General features: G+C 49.4%; 5 protein-coding genes across 5 annotated transcripts; 3 read left to right on the forward strand and 2 right to left on the reverse strand.

The window, feature by feature from the left end:
- Window positions 1-2238: 2238 nt before the first annotated feature.
- J7337_013645 (uncharacterized protein) lies at window positions 2239-3166 on the forward strand (the record flags this gene model as incomplete). The annotated part of the gene is made up of 4 exons (XM_044831124.1): window positions 2239-2329; window positions 2377-2427; window positions 2475-2948; window positions 3000-3166. 4 exons carry the CDS (start codon window positions 2239-2241, stop codon window positions 3164-3166), a joined length of 783 nt encoding a protein of 260 aa, XP_044674399.1.
- A 482-nt stretch (window positions 3167-3648) lies between these two features.
- J7337_013646 (uncharacterized protein) lies at window positions 3649-5301 on the forward strand (the record flags this gene model as incomplete). Its single annotated transcript, XM_044831125.1, has 1 exon — window positions 3649-5301. The coding sequence occupies one exon, from the start codon at window positions 3649-3651 to the stop codon at window positions 5299-5301; it is 1653 nt and encodes a 550-aa protein (XP_044674400.1).
- Window positions 5302-5503: 202 nt separating this feature from the next.
- Window positions 5504-6270, reverse strand: J7337_013647 (uncharacterized protein; the record flags this gene model as incomplete). The annotated part of the gene is made up of 2 exons (XM_044831126.1): window positions 5504-5824; window positions 5875-6270. 2 exons carry the CDS (start codon window positions 6268-6270, stop codon window positions 5504-5506), a joined length of 717 nt encoding a protein of 238 aa, XP_044674401.1.
- A 1753-nt stretch (window positions 6271-8023) lies between these two features.
- Window positions 8024-8968, forward strand: J7337_013648 (uncharacterized protein; the record flags this gene model as incomplete). The annotated part of the gene is made up of 2 exons (XM_044831127.1): window positions 8024-8752; window positions 8813-8968. The coding sequence occupies 2 exons, from the start codon at window positions 8024-8026 to the stop codon at window positions 8966-8968; spliced, it is 885 nt and encodes a 294-aa protein (XP_044674402.1).
- A 2864-nt stretch (window positions 8969-11832) lies between these two features.
- J7337_013649 (uncharacterized protein) lies at window positions 11833-15354 on the reverse strand (the record flags this gene model as incomplete). The annotated part of the gene is made up of 1 exon (XM_044831128.1): window positions 11833-15354. The coding sequence occupies one exon, from the start codon at window positions 15352-15354 to the stop codon at window positions 11833-11835; it is 3522 nt and encodes a 1173-aa protein (XP_044674403.1).
- Between the last annotated feature and the right edge of the window lie 4066 nt (window positions 15355-19420).

Below are 19420 nucleotides of genomic sequence, written 5' to 3' on the forward strand. Positions count from 1 at the left end.
GCCTGACGTTGGAATGAGCCTTTGGAGATAACACTAGGTATGGGTGCCAAGGTTTCCCCAAGAACATTTGTATCAAGCATCCAAGGACGCGTCCCGTTACTTTCCATTGTTTTCCGCGGTTATGAAAGCGACATGTGGGTTGAAAGGAACTCTTCCCACCATTTGTCTCTGAGTGCTCGAGATGGGAACGAACAGTGTACTAATGCAGCATGAGCCCTTCCCTACTCATCGTGCCATGTCTTTTTGTACTGTGTGCAGTCTTAATCTATGACCGGCCTGAAGTTTATCTCGTGGCTTATACTTACTTTTCAACTTGTGAATGCTTGTTTGGAAGAGAAGTCCGTCAAAACTCTCATGAACCGAAGTTCCAAACCGTAGATAGTCGCACAAATTCTTTCCTAGTTCCGACGGAGGCCATTATATGCTAAGAAAGCGTGATACAAAGTCGATGCTGACGTGATGCTGAGACCAATTCTATGATATCCTTTGAAGACGAGAAGCAAGACTACGCTTACAGTAAGACGGCAGAAGCCAGCCTTTTCGGGAAAATACCCATTGGATGGAGACTTACCTACTCAAGGTTTCCAACACATTGCTGACTGGATAATGCCGATGCTTGGCACGTCCCTCATTCAGCTTGAGTCAAGGTAATTTCTGCCTGTATCAAGAGACAATTACAAACAGCGCCTCGTCAGCTTTCTCAGCATCATCGATGTTCAGCTCCAGAAAATTGACTAATCTGGATTACGCAATAATCTCACGTTCTGAGCCAACTGCAGATGTACGGAGTAAGCAATGCTACATTACATCGAGCTCAAGTTGGGGGCATGTGACACTGAGGCTCAGACCTGGATGGACCAAAAATCTGTCAATCATGCATATTGATGGTGACATTTGTGCTGATCCCTTATGACGGGGATTTTAATCCGATAGCTGAGTTAAGATTCACTTTTCACCAATTTATTACTCAAAGGCGGGATAAAGTGTATAATGCATCCTTCGCTTACAAGCTCAAGAGCTGCCGCGGCATCTGGTCAAAGCCAGTCAAGATCTAATCCGACGGTTGATTGATAGTGTAAAAATAGGTTAGTTCCGGATCATATTCTCAAAACCATCAGGTGCGCGACGCAAAGTCTCGTATCGATAGCACCATGTCTCGGTTCCCTACACCCTCATCCGCCTCCGCCATTCTCGAATCCCAAGACCTCTTGTACTCCCCCAAACTATCCAGACGGAGCATTATCATTTTCTGGTTACTCATGTCAGACTCGAATCGGGCTGTGCAATTGGTTATTTTTAAGCTTAGCTAAAGCAATGGGCCGAAGCCATCGGGCGGGCTTGGCTTATTCTTGGCTTGGGTTCGAGTATCCGTCATAGAACGGTTCGGCTTAGTGAGATTCCAGAGCCTGCCGCAAAGCTGAACTTTGGGGCTTGAAGCTTGCGCTTTTGCGACCAAACATATTACGCAACAATGGGTGCAACTCTCACAATCAGATCAGCAAAGGATACGAGAAGGATCGAGTCCTTCCATCCTCCATCCCCCAAGCCAAGATCAGACTTTGACAGCGCAGACCTCTTGAGGAAGGGCAAAGGCGGTGGCACAGCTGACCTCTACGTCTTTCTCAGCCGCCTCAGAGCCTGGTTTCTCGGGTATGACAGTTATGACTTGCGGGGTACAAACTGGTCTTGGGGGCTGACCCCTCTACGGCCTCTCAGTCCTGACACTTTGGGGATAGCTTCGAATTACGCAGCAGCTAGCGCTGATCTTGACCTGGCGTGATCTAGGCATGATCCAGGCGTGATCCAGGCGCAGCAGCTCCCGATTTATCGTGAGCTCGGGGCACCCGAAAATAGTAACTTTTTGCTGATTGAGGTAGAGCATGACATAAACTCTTGTCGGCCATCGAGGTCCAGCTCAGCCTTACCAGAGACTAAGTTTGAGTGTTGGAGTGAGGTATCCCGCTATGGCGCCAGCCACCACCATCGGCTGGAGGTGAGCCCACGATCTGGGCGATGCTGCCAAAGTTTGGATTCAGTAGTACGCGATTGTGTATATAAACAACGTTTGATTACCTCCGTTCTATTAATTCCATCATTCTCATCATCACCATCTCTTCTACAACAATCACAACAAGCTTCGCTACAACACCGTCGCTTCCACTATTACTACTGCTTCAATCGCTTCTGCTACAATTTTCTTAACAACCCTTCTTTACATATTAACTTTCATCTCTCAACATGCGCTACTCATACACACTTCTCGCCTTTGCCGCTACGGCTCTGGCCCTTCCTACTGCAAAGCCCGCCGATGACGGTTCATGGACGCCTGGTATGTTTCCCTGATCCCATCATCCAGTCTCGTTCTAACAGCATCAGGCAAATACGAGGGCGGTGATACTGGCAAGGATGACGGCAAGTGGGCTCCTGGTAAGTCTTAACAGTCTCGAGCGGCTCGCCATACTAAACATTACCAGGCAAGTATGAGGGCCCCGGCACCGGCTTTGACGATGGCCAATACCACCCTGGCAAGGACGGCAAGAAGGCCAAGCGCTACGATGACGGTAGCTGGCATGAGGGTAAATACGAGGGAAAGCCAGGAACCAAGTACGACGACGGCAAGTGGTATCCCGGCAAGTACCCCGGCGGCAAGGAGAAGCGCAACGACGACGGATCCTGGCACGAGGGGAAGTATGAAGGTGGCAAGACTGGCTACGATGACGGTAAATGGTACCCTGGAAAGTACCCCGGCGGAAAGGCCAAGCGCAACGACGATGGTAGCTGGCATCCCGGCAAGTATGAGGGAAAGCCAGGAACCAAGTATGATGACGGAAAGTGGTATCCCGGAAAGTACCCCGGTGGCAAGGCGAAGCGTGAGGATGATGGAAGCTGGCACGAGGGCAAATACGAGGGCGGCGACACTGGCCTTGACGATGGCAAGTGGGAAGAGGGTAAGTCACACATCTTCAAGTCATCAGAACTTCGAGGCTAACAAGTCCAAGGCAAATATGAAGGCCCCGGCACTGGCTTCGATGATGGCCAGTACCACCCTGACCACAAGGCCAAGCGCAATGACGATGGCAGCTGGCACGAGGGAAAATATGAGGGCGGCAAGACTGGCTATGATGATGGAAAGTGGTACCCTGGAAAGTACCCCGGCAAGGAGTAAAAGTGTTCTTAAACATTTAGATGGTTTTTGGAGTTTGGGACTGGGCTGGGCATTTGCATATTTCTGGCATCAGACATTCTTTCTTCTTCTTCTAAAAGGCTTCAACTTGCCTGAGTTACATATTATTCTCATAGGACACTCCTTTTAATTATTTATACAATTTGGACTTTATCGAATTGTCTTTTTGCTCTGTTGCATGCCATGATACCTGCATCCCGATTTAACAAGAGGAGTCGAAGATCGGGCCTGAGCCTCAGCAGCTGCAACCTCCCTTCACTGCGCAAGCAAGTTTCCGGGGCTCAGTTATGCTTGTATACAGCTTTCTCGTTATTTTTGTTAGTCTTGGAAGATGCTGCACAATCCTTAGTAACCCTGGAGTACGGTCTTATTGGTGAAGGATCTGCATGACAGGGATCCGTTGATCCAGCGTCCAACTATGAGCCCCTCACTTACTCTGCTTACCAACATCTTGACCAACAACAATGGCAGAACTCATGATACTCGAACAGATACCATCACAGCAAGCCCACTACCAAGTCGACGACAATGTAACTAGTCATCATGGACACGAAAGCATTGTAGAGGACCATGCTGCGGAGCCAAGTGAACGACTGGCCGCAGAGTACCCAACAGGCATCAAACTCTGGCTGACCATCCTTTCCGTGGTATCCATTCTCGTCCTCGCCAGCATAGACATGAACATAGTCGCCACAGCCGTACCAGCCATCACCGATCACTTCCACACAGTAGCCCACGTCGGCTGGTACTCATCCGCCTTCAGACTCAGCGTCTGCGCCTTCCAATTCATCTTCGGCAAAGCATACAAGCTCTTCTCCGTCAAACGCATCTTTCTCCTGTCCAACTTCATATCTATGGTTGGATCTCTGCTTTCAGGCGCTGCTGTCTCGTCAACAATGCTTGTTGTTGGGAGGGCTGTTGCTGGGCTGGGATCTGCAGGGCTATTCGCGGGCTCATTCATCATCATCGTTCAATCAACTCCTCTGCGTCGACGGCCCGTTTTTCTTGGCTTTCTGGGCGCTGCTGAAGGTCTCGCTACCATCGCAGCGCCATTGCTTGGTGGTGCACTTCAGACACTCAGCTGGCGATGGTGTTTCTACATCAGCGCGCCCATTGGTGCCCTTACTCTTCTTCTTACCATGTTTTGCCTTTCGGAGGATCAGAAGTCGGGTGGAGCTACTGAATTGTCTTTTAAGCAGAAGTTTGCTCAGCTTGACCTCGTTAGCAACATGCTGTTCCTCCCCGCCCTCACAAGCCTTTTTCTTGCGCTCTCATGGGCAGGTACTGTGTACCCATGGAGTAGCGGCCAGGTGATTGGACCTCTAGTTACGTTCTCTGTACTCCTTGGAGTGTTTATCTTCAACCAAATCCGCCGAGGCGACGCCGCTGCACTTCCGCCTCGCATCATGCAGCAACGCTGTGTCGTAGCCGGTTTCATCTTCATATTCTGCGTCAACAGTACAGGTGTAGTGCTGGAGTACTATTTGCCCACCTACTATCAGCTTGTCCGTGGCTACACGCCCGTCAACAGCGGTTATATGATGTTACCCATCATCATCGCGGCAACAGTCGGTTCACTCATCCACGGAGCAGGGACAAGCGCATTCGGTTACTACACGCCTTTCATGCTCTTCGCTTCCATCATCATGCCAATCGCTGCTGGCCTTATCACCACGTTCAACATTGATACCAGTTTCGAAAAGCTTATTACTTACTCGGCGCTTTCTGGCCTGGCATATGGTATTGGCTTCATCGGTCCTCAAACGGCCGTACAGACAGTTCTCCCAGCTGAAGACGTCCCCCTCGGTCTATCCATCATGTTGTTTGCTCAATCTTTCGGTCCCGCTATATCTGTTCCCATTGCCCAGGTACTCTTCACAAACCGACTTTCTGATAACCTTAATGGTGTCGTACCGGGTCTAAATGGAACGCATATCAGCAACAGCGGCCTTACCGAGATCGTTAGCAATGTGCCGGAGTCTGCCACAAGAGAGGTCCTAGTTGCAATCGATAAAAGCCTCGGGCAGACATGGTATCTCGTAGCTGGGCTGGCTTCAATTGCGATAGTTGGAAGCTTGATGACGGAATGGAGATCGGTAAAAGAGAAACGCGAATGAGAAGACACCGAAAGCCGTGATTTGAGACAACTGGCATTGTGAAAGGTTAATGGGAGCGGGAAACCTGTAGAATGGTGAGCTGGCAACCACCGCATGTACTGCTTTCTGTGGTATGGCCTTGGTTACAAGATAGGAAAATAGAAAATTGATTGGAAATTCCTTTACTACCGTCTCCTAATTCCAGAAGGGTATCTTGGCCACCTCAATCCGCATGTGAAGCGATGATGTCGGCCAGCTTTTCGGTCTGGCTCAACTGCACCATATGTCCAGCACCAACCCTCACGATCTCGCTACCTGCCAGACCCACGAACTGTTCCTGGATATCAGCAGGTAACAGTTTATCCCCCTCGCAGATGATGTAGACACTTGGTACTTCTCTCCATCCGCAATATTGAAGTGCGGTCGCCCAACCTCTGTCAGCCTGATTTTGAAGACCCGGAAGCCACTTGTTCGCCTCTTCGTCCGAGAAGTCGCTATATAGCAAGTTTCTGGGGTCTTTGCATGAATGCGTGCCATTTGACTCCTAAAGGCTGCTTAGAAACGTTGGCATGCGTAAGAAACGGAGGGTCTTACATGATGGTCAAAGAACGGCATTGGTCCTTGTTCAAAACCCTCAGGTGCCACACCAGCTGCAATGAAAACGAGTTTCTTGACTCCTCCAGCTTTTCCAGTATCTTGCCTTGCTTTGAAAGTAAGACCCTTGAGGGCACCGCTCCCAATGAAGCCACCTGCGGAGAGCATGACTGCAACGACGCCTTCCTCACCTGCTTCCTCAACGACTGGAGCAAGGTCCTTGGCGATGTTCGCAATATCATCATCCATGTTTGGGTTCCCTGGAGGAGTCTTGCCAGTGCTTGAGATAGTCGTGATAACCGTCTTGAAGCCTCGTTCGTTGAGGCTTCCGGTGAGAGGTTGGAAGACCGTGGGGCCTTCATAGAACCCAGGAACGATGAAGATTGTAGGAGCCATTAGACAATCTCAACTTGATCTCTGTTGAGAATTATTGTCTCAAGATCTTCCCGATCGTCTCCTTTTATAGCTATGGGTCTTGTCTTTCTGACATAAGCGCCAATTTGTTAGTCTGCGACCCAATGACATGAGTGGCGTTCGTGCATCTTCAGATTAGTACACTAGAGTCACCAAGTTGCAAAGAGAGTATATTTCTTGGAGCGACAGATAATGATCGATCCGTCACAGATGTAGGCTCTTAGTCGGCCTTGCTGCATCTGAATTGTCGTCACTCAGGAGGAAGCAGACTTTACACACGGACAGTTGGTTCCATCGCTTTCCGAAACCGTGACTTCAGGTTGGCCCCCAACTAAACGACATAATCGGTACTCGGCACCGTCAAAATTGTACTCAAGAGTGGCAATTGTCAGCTGAACTACAAGAGATGCCATTCGCCTGCCATCGGATGTCCCCAATGCAGCTTCGACTTGGCTTTGAAGTCACCGAACATCCCTCAAACTCACAAGCAATGGCGCGTCCAATAACGACTGATGCGTTGTGTCTTCAATCTGCAGCATCATGCATGGTCCACGCTGACTCCACGACGGACCCCGTCCTCGAGAATGAGGCCTATCAATGAGGAAGAGGGGTTTGCCAAGACCAGTTTCGACGATAGGGCCAAGCATGACGCCGTCAAGACTGATAGCGCCCAGGATTCGGTCGTCGCTGAATAATGCCGGCAACCCAGTGTCTCCCCCAAGTGAGTGACCAAAGACGAAGATGCCTTCTGTTTCAAATAATCCGGTATGCTCTCTTGCTGTGGCTTTGTCTTTGACGTGATCGATGGTGGCCTATGACTCGAGAACGCAGTATCAGTGCACCGATAACCCCATGGGGTCGAATGTGTCAGTGTCGCGGAGAGGGGTGTTTTTCCGTATTGACGCTACAAAACCATGGTAGTCTTGGACCCGCGTGTTTGAAGATAAGGAGGGATCAAAGGGAAAGAAAAGTGGACTAAGTAGGGAGGACAATGACAGGGAAAGGAGGGAGGTCGAGACCAAATTGTCGATCTGTGAACAAGTAGCATCAAGGTTGGACAGTACAGCTTCTCTGAACACGAGAGCTTAGACAAGGACATTCGATACACTCAGTTCTTGTGCTGATGTTCGCCCTGCATCGTCGTTCCGGTGTTTGTGTTCATGATTTCCGCCTTCTTTGATCTCTGCGCTACCCGTAGAACCATATAGAGTCCAGTACCGCTGTTGATACTCAGCGAGCCTCCCACTTGACCTGCAAGTGAGCAGTGCTGGGCAATTGGCCGGTTGGCATTTTGTGCGAGCTACCGGACCCCCACACACGCTTCGTCCTCGTTCCATCCGTGTCAAAAACAAAGCTAGCAAAGAGTCCCCTAAGCTTAGGCTAAGGTTACCTAAGTATCCTCATCGCTTAGGGTGAAGATCCTAAGTTTTCTTTCCTCCCCACAACCTTTCCCTCCACTCTCCTCCTTTCTCCCGTCGGCACCAAAACAGAAAAGATGTCAGAGATTCTTCTTTTTAGCTCGCGTTCTTCTCGTTCGTCTCTTTCTGGTAGGCCAAGGCGCCTGCATTCCCGAATCAGAACGCGGGCTGCATTCAACTCTCTACCTCATTACGGACCAGACCGACATCCTCGTGCGCTCATTTACCCTGTTGTCTTAAATCAAGGTAAGTCGGGAAGTGAGGCACCAAGCCGACCGTCCTTTCCTTGATGTATCAAACTGCTTGTACTGACGACGATGGCAAGATCTCAAGAGAACGACTTTCTCTCCAAGATCATCACCACCAGAACCAACGTAACAATGGCCAACGAGCCCGGTGACTCTGCTGCGCGTAAATTGAACGGCAGATCTCCAGTTGCCCATGCACTCTATTGCATCTTCAACAACGTTCATCAATGTTCTAGTCTACCCTCTAAGCCTGAGATTGATGAACCCTACTTCGCGACAGTTCCACTGGAACCCCGTCTCTTCGAGGACTTCCGCCCGCTACTGGACCAGGTCTTCCAGCACTACGATTACAGCGTCAACGACGGCATCGTAACCACTAGAGTGGGACCCAAGAACCACGATCACTATGCTACCGAATTCGGCGTCTTGATCCGCAAGCTGATCGGTAGCTCTCTGGGCAGGGAACCCTACAATGTCAGAGTCCAGCACTACCAAGACCGACAGACGAATATTCGTGAGTATGGTATGGCTTCGCCGAAGTTGGGTCGCATGAGGATTCGATTGCGTGACCCTCGCGCCAAGAAGCCGGGCCTTGTCTTCCTTGTCGGATATTCTCAAATCGAGGATGCCCTTGAGAAGGTCGCCAAAGACTACATCGTCGAGACCAAAGGCGTTGTCACTACAGTAGTCTGCTTCGATATCAAGGGTCACCAGCGCCCTTCATCCACGTCCCTTTGGCTCACGAGACAGAATCCCGAATCGGAGACTGTTGAAGTAGTTTGCGCCATGGAACCAGCGGTAGGTTTCCCCGGCGCTTAGTACGTGCAGGCCAAAGGCTAACTCACCCACCCTTGACAGTTGTTTCAAGATGCTGACGGTGACCATGTCTTCAATGACAAGTTTCTCAAACTCCGACTCTCCGACATCCTGATGGAGACGGATTCGGACGAATGCCCGCTCCCATGGCTTCCCTTCCATCAGCTCAGCTTCTATCTCCAAATGGCTAAGGCTTAGCCCGAAGGAGGCTCAGGATAGACCTTTCTTCAGCACGCTTCCATGTAGTATCATACAAGGGGTAGTTATGTCACGCAGGGGCTCTTGTTCACCTTTGGATGACACTTTATCGCTTGTAAGGGGGTGACAAAGAATCGGGTTAGATGTGTGGAGCGGATACTATAGATTAGTTCACACAGCTAATAAGACACCGTTCAAAGGGTAAGCCCCTGTCTTTTCTAGATTGCTTTTTCGTGGCCCTTGTGGCTGACCAGCTTCGCCTCAGGTTCAGAAGCTAGCAGATATCCCTGTTAGTTTAGACAACGCCCTTTTCTCCCCTGCTACACTGTTCGGTCGCTTAGTGTTGTGACCAGCTGGAGGAGAGAAAACTCAGGACTATAACTCAAGTGATAAAGATAATTAGGCAAATTTAGCCTAAACTTACCGCATTCTCCACTAGGTTCGTTCGATATCCTATAGTAAGGTCTGGAGTTTTCTTGCTCCCTGGGGCCAGGTCCTTTGAGCCCAAACCTAGGGTGAGGCTGTTTCTTTGTTCACTCAATGGCCAGGCGTTGAGCCAAGCAGAAGGCTGTGTGGCGAGGCGGGAGTTCTAAGAATCGCCATTAGCGGCAGAAATGCACTAGTGCGATGTCTCTCGGCTATGTCTCTGGTTCCCAGCCTGTCATTCAACAAGATAGGCTATTGGCGCAACTTGACCGCCAGGATTGACTGTACCTTCAGCTACATTCAACGCCACCATTTGCAAGTTCAGGGGTTTTTGAGACTAGCAAGGCCGAGATAAAGCACTGGGATCCTGAATAGCTTGTGAGGGAAATGGTGTAAAATGATTTGTCGCAATTCCCCTCCATTAGCTGAACGTCATCGGGGGATTAAGATCGGATCAGCGACCGCTGATGTTGTCAACTTTGGAAATTAGTATCTGGTTTCTCTTTCTCCATTTGATGTCGTGAACCCTTCTATGTCCTATCAATATCCAAGCTTGCTTCCCTTCGGTCTGCTTCACCCCTACAGTCACACATTGTTCCGTGCGCTGTAGCAGGTTTATCTTGGGCTACACATTACAAGGATGCCTCTGGTCATTCATGACCTCATGAGGCGTTCATTGAGGCACAATAGGATCTTTTGAGCTTGGCAACGCCCAGTCGGTCTGGCCCTGTCGGGCATTTATGACGTGTCTTTTCTTTCGCAGTTCCCGTGATTTCAGTCTCCATAATGCCAACACTTCTGTAAAGGCGTGTATCTGTGCTCCTAGCTTACTCTCTTCTCAATATCTGAGATATGAGTGACCAAAATGCGAGCTGTACTCTTCCGGCTAATAGAGACCAGTGCCCTTTTAATCACTTCCATCCCCATCCCTTCCCAGCAGCGAAAAGCGTGCCATTCTTTCCATTTGGCTTCCATCGAAGCTTCCATGGCCTACTAGGTCTCGTTTCCCAAGCACGTTCAACCCCACTACTTCGGTCAGATCTCTGGACCTTACTCGTCACTATGCCACCTCACTTCCGCAATCTCGACAGTGACAATGTTTCTGGTGGCCCCCAAGCCTCAGATGGCAGTTCTACCCTAACTTTCCCACAGAGAGTCACGGAAGAGTCCCCGTCGCCTCCTCCAATTCTCTCTGATCAGTCTCCAGCTCGCATCCGTGCCACTCCTCCAGCATCACCCCATGGACAGAATCTGGGCGATCGGCGGCGATCTTCTACTTTATTCGGAGGTCGTCTCGCGGCTCCTCGACGGAGATTAGGTGTTATCAACTCCCGACGCGACTCACAGCGGTCTGTTGATAGAACTCCAAACCGAGTAGTTCGTCCATGTCACCGCACGCGTACTATTCGTGACAATCGACGAACCGGAAGCTTCCTACATTACGTCTCTTCTGTTGAGGATCTCAGTCGAGCCATCTATGGCGTGCAACAGACTGACCAGCCGCAGCGTGGGGATAGGCAACCCCTTGCGAGTCATCCTTCGGAAATGCCTCCCAGAAGAACCCGCACCTTCCAGGTTCGGTCATGGAGAGATCCTCCCACACCAAGCCTCCTGTTCCCAATTCCCGAGCACCATGTACTCGGTCAATCGATTCATACACCGGGGCCTCAGCCATCTCATCCATCAACCAACAGGCTGACAACCCCGCCTGCTGAAGCCGTGCGGGAGCTTTCTCGCCTGAGCATCGATTCTCAGGGGAGTACGGATAGCGACAGCACTGAGCATGACACTCAGCCTCCTGTCCGTCCGAGCCGCCTCCGGTATCCAGGACACGTACTCCTTTGCGACTGCTCAGTGTGTGATAGGTTAAATGAGCCTTGTAGCCCTTGATTCGGTTAGACCGTTTGAATGTGGCGGTATTGGATATGGGTTGCTGAAGTGGGTCTACATTGGACGTTTTGAGGCTATAAGTGTTACTGCGCAGTGGCTGTGGTAGTCATTAGAGTATAGACTTTTCTTTTTGTATTTATTGATGTCGGTACTGAAAGCTTTGCATTTGTATTCGCCTTTCGCAAGAAGTAGCTTCTTCTTGTATCAAAAGCCTTGGGCTGATATAACAGAACTATTGTTGATAGGATTGGTTAATGTAAGACAATAGTTCGGAGCTGTACAATTGAATATGTATAAGTAGATTATTGATGATAATTTTTCATCAATAGCATGTATCTTGATGCCTGATATACTGGCCTGTCTTCATTGTAGACTCACTGCCAAACATGCCTTGGTCCGCTTAAACGACATTCACATCTCCTAGGAAGGCTAATAAATGCATGCATGTAAAACACTATTCGTGTACTGAACTATCATTTTAAAGTTTCACTACAACTCAAACAGCGCAAAAACGGTGTCAGTTCCAAACATATGTTTTGACAGCCGTCTCAAGGCTCGAAGTATTGTCGTCTTTGGTGTTGATCCTGATGCTCAGGGAACATGGTAGCATAGAACTCAGTCCATCCACCCATTCTGACCCGTAGGAGATTATACTTTTCCGGATCTTTCACCGCCTCTTCATAGGTCTTCACGTTTGCACAAGTGAGCGTGATCAAGTTTCCACCAACTGTACCCTGTGCGTATTTCTTGACAAACTTTTTCAAGTCTTCAAGCGGAAAGGCTTCATCAATGTTCATGTCCACAGGTGACGCGTTCGAAAGCCCGTACGTCACAGCGTCGGATTTGTAACTCTCCATGGCTTGGTATATGTTTCTGAAGGCAGGATTGGGAGGTAGGTCTTGTGCAGCTGGGACAGGGGAAAGATCTGATGCAATGGGCGTGCCGTTACGGCGACCATCAGCTGAGGCACCACAAGGCGCACCGTCACCGACATAGCCTTCAAAAGTACCGATGCCAGGAGTGATGACGAACTTTATGTCTTGGCCGGGGTGGTTCTTAGCGATCTCTTGCTTTTGCTGATCCAGAGCTGGAGAGTTGAACTTGGTGACACAAAGTCTCACAAGATTCTCAATGAGCCAGTCTCCAAGGCGGTTCACCTCCTTGTCACCGCTCCCCCACTTTGGCAGTGCGAGTGCCATAGCTCTCAGCTGTTGATATCGCACGCCATACTGGGCCGCACTAGCAGCGCCAAGGTGACGATCCTGGAAAGGCTCAATCATGTTGAAACCCCAGTCATTGATGAGACAGTCGACAAGTTCAGGAAGCGTAGTCATTGCAGTGTCTTCGTCATACACCAGCTTCTGTATAGCAAACAGCGAATCAATGGTATTGGAGACTCCAATACATAGTGGTGCCATGATGTGAAAGCTTGCACCGCCATCGGTCAGGTCGATGCCCTTCTCAACACATCCATCAATCAAGACAGACAGGAGAGGGCTCGGGCATATGTCAGCGAGATTCCCGTAGTTCTCCAACATTACATTATAGCACTGAATAACAAGCCATTCCAGTTGCTCCAGGAAGATGTCTTGGAGCTGCTTGAATGTCTTGATCTTGTGAGCCGGCAGCGATCGAAAGGTTTGCTTCAGCCCACGAAGACTCTCGGGCCCAGCAGCACCATAGGTCGCTCCTTGGTTAATGGTTTGCTCCAGAGCAAGCATTGGCTGGACATTGTTGAAGGTGAACTCTGATGCTCCCGCGAACATGGGTTCGTAGCAGCCATCAGCAGCATAATTCCTTGACCAAGCTGTGTTCACAAGGTCGGGATCCGAATCTCTCAAGCCCTTGCAGAGTTTGTCGTCATTATAGAGAATTGGCTGTGCACCTCCAGCAAGGATTGCCTTGGCAGCCTCATCAAGATACTCTTCTGGCATGTCCTTGTACACGCGGAGTGACAGAGTTGGAGCGTTGACGGGTATACGCCGCGAAGCCTTGAGACACAACATGGTGACCTCATTGGCGCCGCCTTCTGGGGTATCTCCGTCTGTCGCCTTGTAGCCACCGACAGTAACTTGCTGAACCCATTGATTGATGCCACCTCCCTGGGGAAAATTACCGCCCACGCCACAAACGGCTGTGGTTCCATATGACACGTAGTCGTAGATAAAGGCGCGATTGACGAAGGCGTTCTCTCCGATCTTTAGCCAGAGACAGTCCACAATCTCTTGGGCACGATCCAAAGAAATACTGTCCTTCTCCAGGAATGGCCAGAGGATCTGGTCCAGACGACCCAGAGCAGTCAATTCGCCGACGAGATGCAGGCAACAGTGCATCGAAAAGATTAGCTGCACTGCATCTTGGAAGTCTCTTGGTGGATGATCGACGAGATGTGCCAATCGCTTGGAGACATCTTCCATGTTGGCCTTGTCATCTTCATTCGAGGCGTGAGAAGCTGCATTTTGTGCCAAGATTGTCCAGTTGCGCAAGTAGCCTTGCACTCCTTTGATAGACAAGAGAGCAGAACGGAAGAAAGATTTCTCCTTGGCTTGGCTGGCATTGTCAGCTTTGACTTGCAGCTCGCTGTGGAGTCCACCCAAGCCCTTTTGAACGAGACGCTCATAGTCTGGAACTACATGACCCATGGCAGACCACTCATTGAGTGAGCCCTTAAGCCAAGCACCAATAGTCTCCTCCTTCGACAGGTATGGGATAACCTCTTTTCCGCGGCCCAGAGTAAAATCCGGAATAACGCCAACGATGAGCTCTTTGGGATCAATGCGAAGCAAGCCGTTGAAGCGAGCTGTTTTGGACTCTGGGTCCGAGAGTGACAGTGTGAGTGTTTTCAGATTTGCGAGACCCTTACGAACTGGGACAGGCTCTTTCATGACTTTGTCCTTTTCTTCCTTGGTGTCATAGAAGTGGGTAAGCTCAGGAAGTCTCGGGAAGTTCTGTTTATCCATCCAGCCATCGCGCCAATGAGAGAATGTCCTTCCAAGCAAGCTCAGGAGCCGATCGTTCGGAGGATCACCGCCAATGTAGCGACCTTGAGACATCTGATGAAGGTAGTCCTGAGAGTTGTAAAATAGATAGCCATTGGGGCTTCTGACGTCCCAGTGCGAATCTTCCATTACATCGTTGAGGCTCGTCACAGCAGGGACGCCCAGTTCCTTGGCAGCAGGGACATACCAGTACCCACCGCTATGAGCCTTGACAACATCCATCAATCTATCAAGGGGATTCTCTGGCTCGTGGCCCAATAGATGTTTGAGAATGTGCTCGAAGCGGGGTTGTTCGTTGCAAAACGCAACAAACATGAGTCCCTTCTCGCGGCCGGCGTGACCTCCACTGTTACCAAACGACAGTGCTTGACGCAGAATCTTTCGCTGGTCTTGGTTCTTGTCTCTTATATGAGCCCGATGAATGTGCGAGTGAGTCGCATGCTGAGGCAGGGAAGCGCCATCTGGATTGCGACCAACCATCTCATCCTCAGTATCTCCACTTTGAGTGGCAATGCGAGGCCAGTCAAAGGTGAACTTCTGAGTAAAGGCAAAGCTAGCACCACGATATTCTTCCGGGCTGCTGATGAGAACGTCTTCAGCCAAGCTGACGGGATCATTGGGGTTGGTGATGCCATCAACGTAACGTCCGCCGCCAACTCGGATATCCTTTCGTTTGCCGGCCACGACCTTGTCAATGGTCATGGAGATGGCTTCAAGGGGTTTCTCAACTTTGCTCACAATCTTGGCCGCCAGGTCCTTGGATGTGGCCTTGATATAGAGGACAACATCGCCGCCGGTATTGCGGAACTTGATCTTGCGGTCAAGAATCTCTGTGTGAATGGGTATATCGCGTCCACTCCACGAGCCCCAAAGCTTGGGACAAAAGGCAGCTACAAGGCCGCACTTGGTGTAATTGTTTGCAATATCTTGTGCAAGGCTTTGCAAAATGCCGAGAATTGCCTTTTTGGTCTCTTCGTCGTGGCTTTTGAGACGAATAGTCAGGACTTGGCCAAAAGAGGCTGGCAGAGGCAAGCCACGCTGGGCGCCAAATAGGATGTCGTTAATACCCATGACTTGGTAATGTAGTATTTTTTACAGATAACAAGAAGTAACCATAGATGTAAGGATATTTTGTGCTGATTATCGCCTGCTGCTCTTCTCCTTATGAATCTACACAGCTTGGACAGCTCAATGATCCAATACTACGATACTAACTAACGTAGCATGGGATATCATGCAGGTTGCTCTTCCGGGTTGTTCAGCTAGCCACAGGGTATATGATATCCACTGATGTGCTTTAATCTATACAAAAAGGTCAATAGTTCGCTGACAACTAGCTCATGTGCTATTGGTCACCCCATAGCTTGCCATGCATGGCGTGAGGGGAAATTCTGCTGTGCATACCCATTTTGCACTCAGTTGCTTTTCTATCGTGAAGGATTTCCCAGAGAACAGGCAATTGAAGGTTTTAAGAGAGATTATAAGCAGACAACAATCACGGTTGGGACATCGATTATGCGAAAGAAAAAGAATATGGCTTTCCAGGTGCAATATTCACAAACGGCTCGTATCCTCAATGCAGCACATAAGCCGAGCTGAAACAATAATCGTCATCATGAGGAAGGGATCCCGCAAATGGTGGCCACTGACATGTATGTCTCACAACCGAGGCCAGGCGGTGTGACAAGAAGCATCCTGCAGACTTGTCCCAGACTTATTCTACAATGCGAACATGAATCCGAATGGCATGCTTAGAAGGTTTCAGAGGGACATGTACCGAGCATCCCAAGGAATACACGGCATGATGTTGTGGCTTGAGACTATTGAATGCAGATGCGAGGTATGCCGCGGAAAGCCAGTCTTCCGGTTTGTAAAGCTGGGATCCTCAATGACTTGTCCATACCGGGGCCCGTAAAAGTAAATAGATCGCCGGCCAGCATGACAACGCAAAATGCCAGGCCATCAGCAAGCTACTTGATGCTCTGCCGGATCTCTGCTGCATTTCGTCTAAAGTCGGAACGGACCATCCCTTGTGGCAGTCGACAAAATCTTTGTCTATCCGACCGCTGCCATATCTCGCGTACGACCAGTGCCTTTTAAAGCTGCAAAAGTTGCCGTCAGAATCTGTCGTGGTAGAATTGCCAGATTGGTCTTCGTCCGGTACTGTTCAGGGCTCAATTACTGCCAGCTGAAAGGCTGACCGACTTTGGACACATTCTTACTCGTTGTCTTGTCGCTTTCAATGTCGCATTTACCTGCAGCACCAAAGTGAATGTCCATGCGGACAGGAGGCCTGACCGTCATTTTCACAGTTCTTCCGTTGAGCCAACCATCATCAAATCATAGAAGCTAGCTTGTACTTCAGGCCTCAGCATATTTATATACCACGCTTACACTCAACAGTCCACCATTTTCTAGTCCATGCTGAAGTTGGTCAGCACCAAATTCCTCACAGCTCCTTGCACATGGATTGTCTCTTATCTTATTCCTGAGTTACGGGGTTTGTAGAAGTGATGCTCCATCGAACATCTGTGGCCCAACATGTAATCAGGGACTTGGACAGAATGCGGCTCATGTACTTGATGTCGAGTGTCCACCTTCGAAAGTATACAGATAAGCTATTAATGTCACTTCGGGACATTGCAAACGTTATTGATGTATGAGGCGATAACAGTGACTGGCATGCTAAGGTACCAAGAGATTTATCTTGCGAGAAATGACTTCCATTGGACTCGGATGACCTGTAGGGTCGCAGTGAGGACTGCGCAGACTCCAGTGAAAAGCCTCAGCCCGTACGTAGATGGGCCCCTTTTTCCCTTCTGGCACTTTGTGACTTACAGCAACTTCATTCAAGAGACCATCTTATTGAGCTCGAACGCCTGTAAAAAGGATCTGGCTCAGGGGGCACTCTGCTGCGGCAGATAAAGTTTGTTTCACAAAGTGAAGTTGTTGTCGGAGAATTGCACAACAACCGACATGACCAATGGTGGCAAGTCGCCCCAGATCAAACTTTTGCATGAAATCATGCATTCACGACAATGCAATCATAAACTTCCTTCTACAGATCATTTGTTAGGTCGATTAATGGTAAAGTTTGTGTCCAAAAAGCTTGCTGGCGCCCCTGGCCCGAACCACGCAAGATGCAAGTCGAACAAAAACACCCAAAATCTAAGTCCCATCCAAGCAATCTTTTGAGCAAGTCAGAACAGGAGGAATTTGCAGGAATTGCGACACTTGAATCCCCGTCTATCATAATAATCGTCGTGTCGAATCCCAGCAGTTTACCAGTTCGACCATCCAGGACAGAGTGACAGCAGGAACAGGAGGTACCTGTCACATGCTTCCGCGCCAGCCCCACTAACTCGCGCCCACCAAACCTTGCTGCGAAATTGTTAAGGACAATTGGACACGATTTTGCAGCAGCGCAACAGACTTTGCGACGTAGCGCGCCCAAAAATGAGTTTCAGTTGTTGGTTGTAAGTATGAAAAGGGAGACAGGCCCAGCCTGTCTCAATTGCAGTCTCAGACCATTGGTTCTCATTAACAACCTGCAGGACGCAAGGATTTTTCGTCAGATATGACTCTCGATTGATTTTGTCATCACTGACTGCTGTTGGTAAGTGCTTCAGCATTTGCAACTTAAGTACCCTTCTCATTTCATGTTCTTGGGCAGGTGGGGGAATGGTGTTGTCGTTCCTTCCCTTCTTGTTGTCGCTCTGCCCGTGGCGGAGTTGACGCTCCGGGTTATCACGTGCGTTCTTTTTTTTTTTTTTTATGGCGAGACTACCAGCCACTGCACCGCCTTCAGGAACGCCACGCCTTGAGCATGCAGTCGGTTTGTCGGTTCGACGATTCGTGACTCGTGGTCTTATTGGGATTGTTCTCTTTGTTTTGCGATCCTTTAACCCTTGCCCTTGATGAGCAATAAGAGTGCACGGAAGAAATGAGCTAATGGAAATCAGGAAACGATGCAGTTGAACTTGCATTTGACGAGAGGCTCGAACTCGGGGGGACACATCTCCTGATCCAAAGATGATGTCAATAAAAAGTGACTCTGGATTGAAAGTGAACAATGATGATACTGCAATACCTATGCGACTCTCAATGGCTCAGGTCTTGAGAAATGCAAGGGTTTCAGTCTGAGTTCCGACACCCGGACAGAGCTGTAAAGTTTGCGACGTGTCACGACTCACAACATGAAGAGCACAGTCATTGCCCTTATCTGTAGATACAACAGCATGTTTTGGCCAAAAGCCAAAGCTTATCCCGCCCTGTCTCCCAAGTATAAAAAGGGCATCGCCGCCCATGACAGACTTGAAATATTTGTTTTCACATACCAGCCCACAGCTCAGCTCTGTTTGGATTAATTCGCTCTGACTTTCATTCTTTATCAAAGGCCTTACCAGCCTAACTGGGTAGCTTTCCTTCGACTACCTAAATCCCATTGGGACTGTTGGCGGCTGGGGGATTGACCCTGAAAAGGGCACTTATACGGGTTCATGCCAAACCACACATGAACCCCTTTGATCCTTCGACGTTACGAGCGATGATGTTGCTGCCGTACCCGCATCACCCCCAGTGACCTGAGGTCTGGGCGATGCGAACGGTTCAGCCTGAGCTCAGATTTATCTTTTTCGGAACTGGGGGCGCTGGCGAACTTCAACGTTTGTCATACGGATTCTCGAAGCCTGAATGTGTAGTGTCTGTTCTTTTTAACGATGATGATGCTGTCGCGCCAAGGTTAATTACTCGACACCCAGTGTGTTGAGGAGATTAGCGCTTCAGTCTGAGTTCAATACAAGATACTTCTATAAGACTTTACTTGTCACTACGATGGAACAGAACACCAAGTGGTGCTTCAAATATCCTCCAAAGTTGGAGTTGGACTTTATCAGAGTGTCTTTCCTGCGAGTATAATACGCACCTGGGACTCGATCTTTCATGGTCTCTGCGTCTACAAATTCTCTTCAATCACTTAGTACGCAAAGCCACTATTTTATCCCGTTTAGCATGCAATTGCAGTAGGTAGAATAGATAGATCTCTACCAACATGGCGTGTAATCGAGCCCTAGCGCGTCCCTATCACTAGCCGGCATTGTATGGCGTAGGTCTTTTGAGAACCAATCCGGTTCTAGAC

The sequence above is a fragment of the Fusarium musae genome, chromosome 11, assembly GCF_019915245.1.
Source record: "Fusarium musae strain F31 chromosome 11, whole genome shotgun sequence".
Classification (NCBI taxonomy): domain Eukaryota; kingdom Fungi; phylum Ascomycota; class Sordariomycetes; order Hypocreales; family Nectriaceae; genus Fusarium; species Fusarium musae.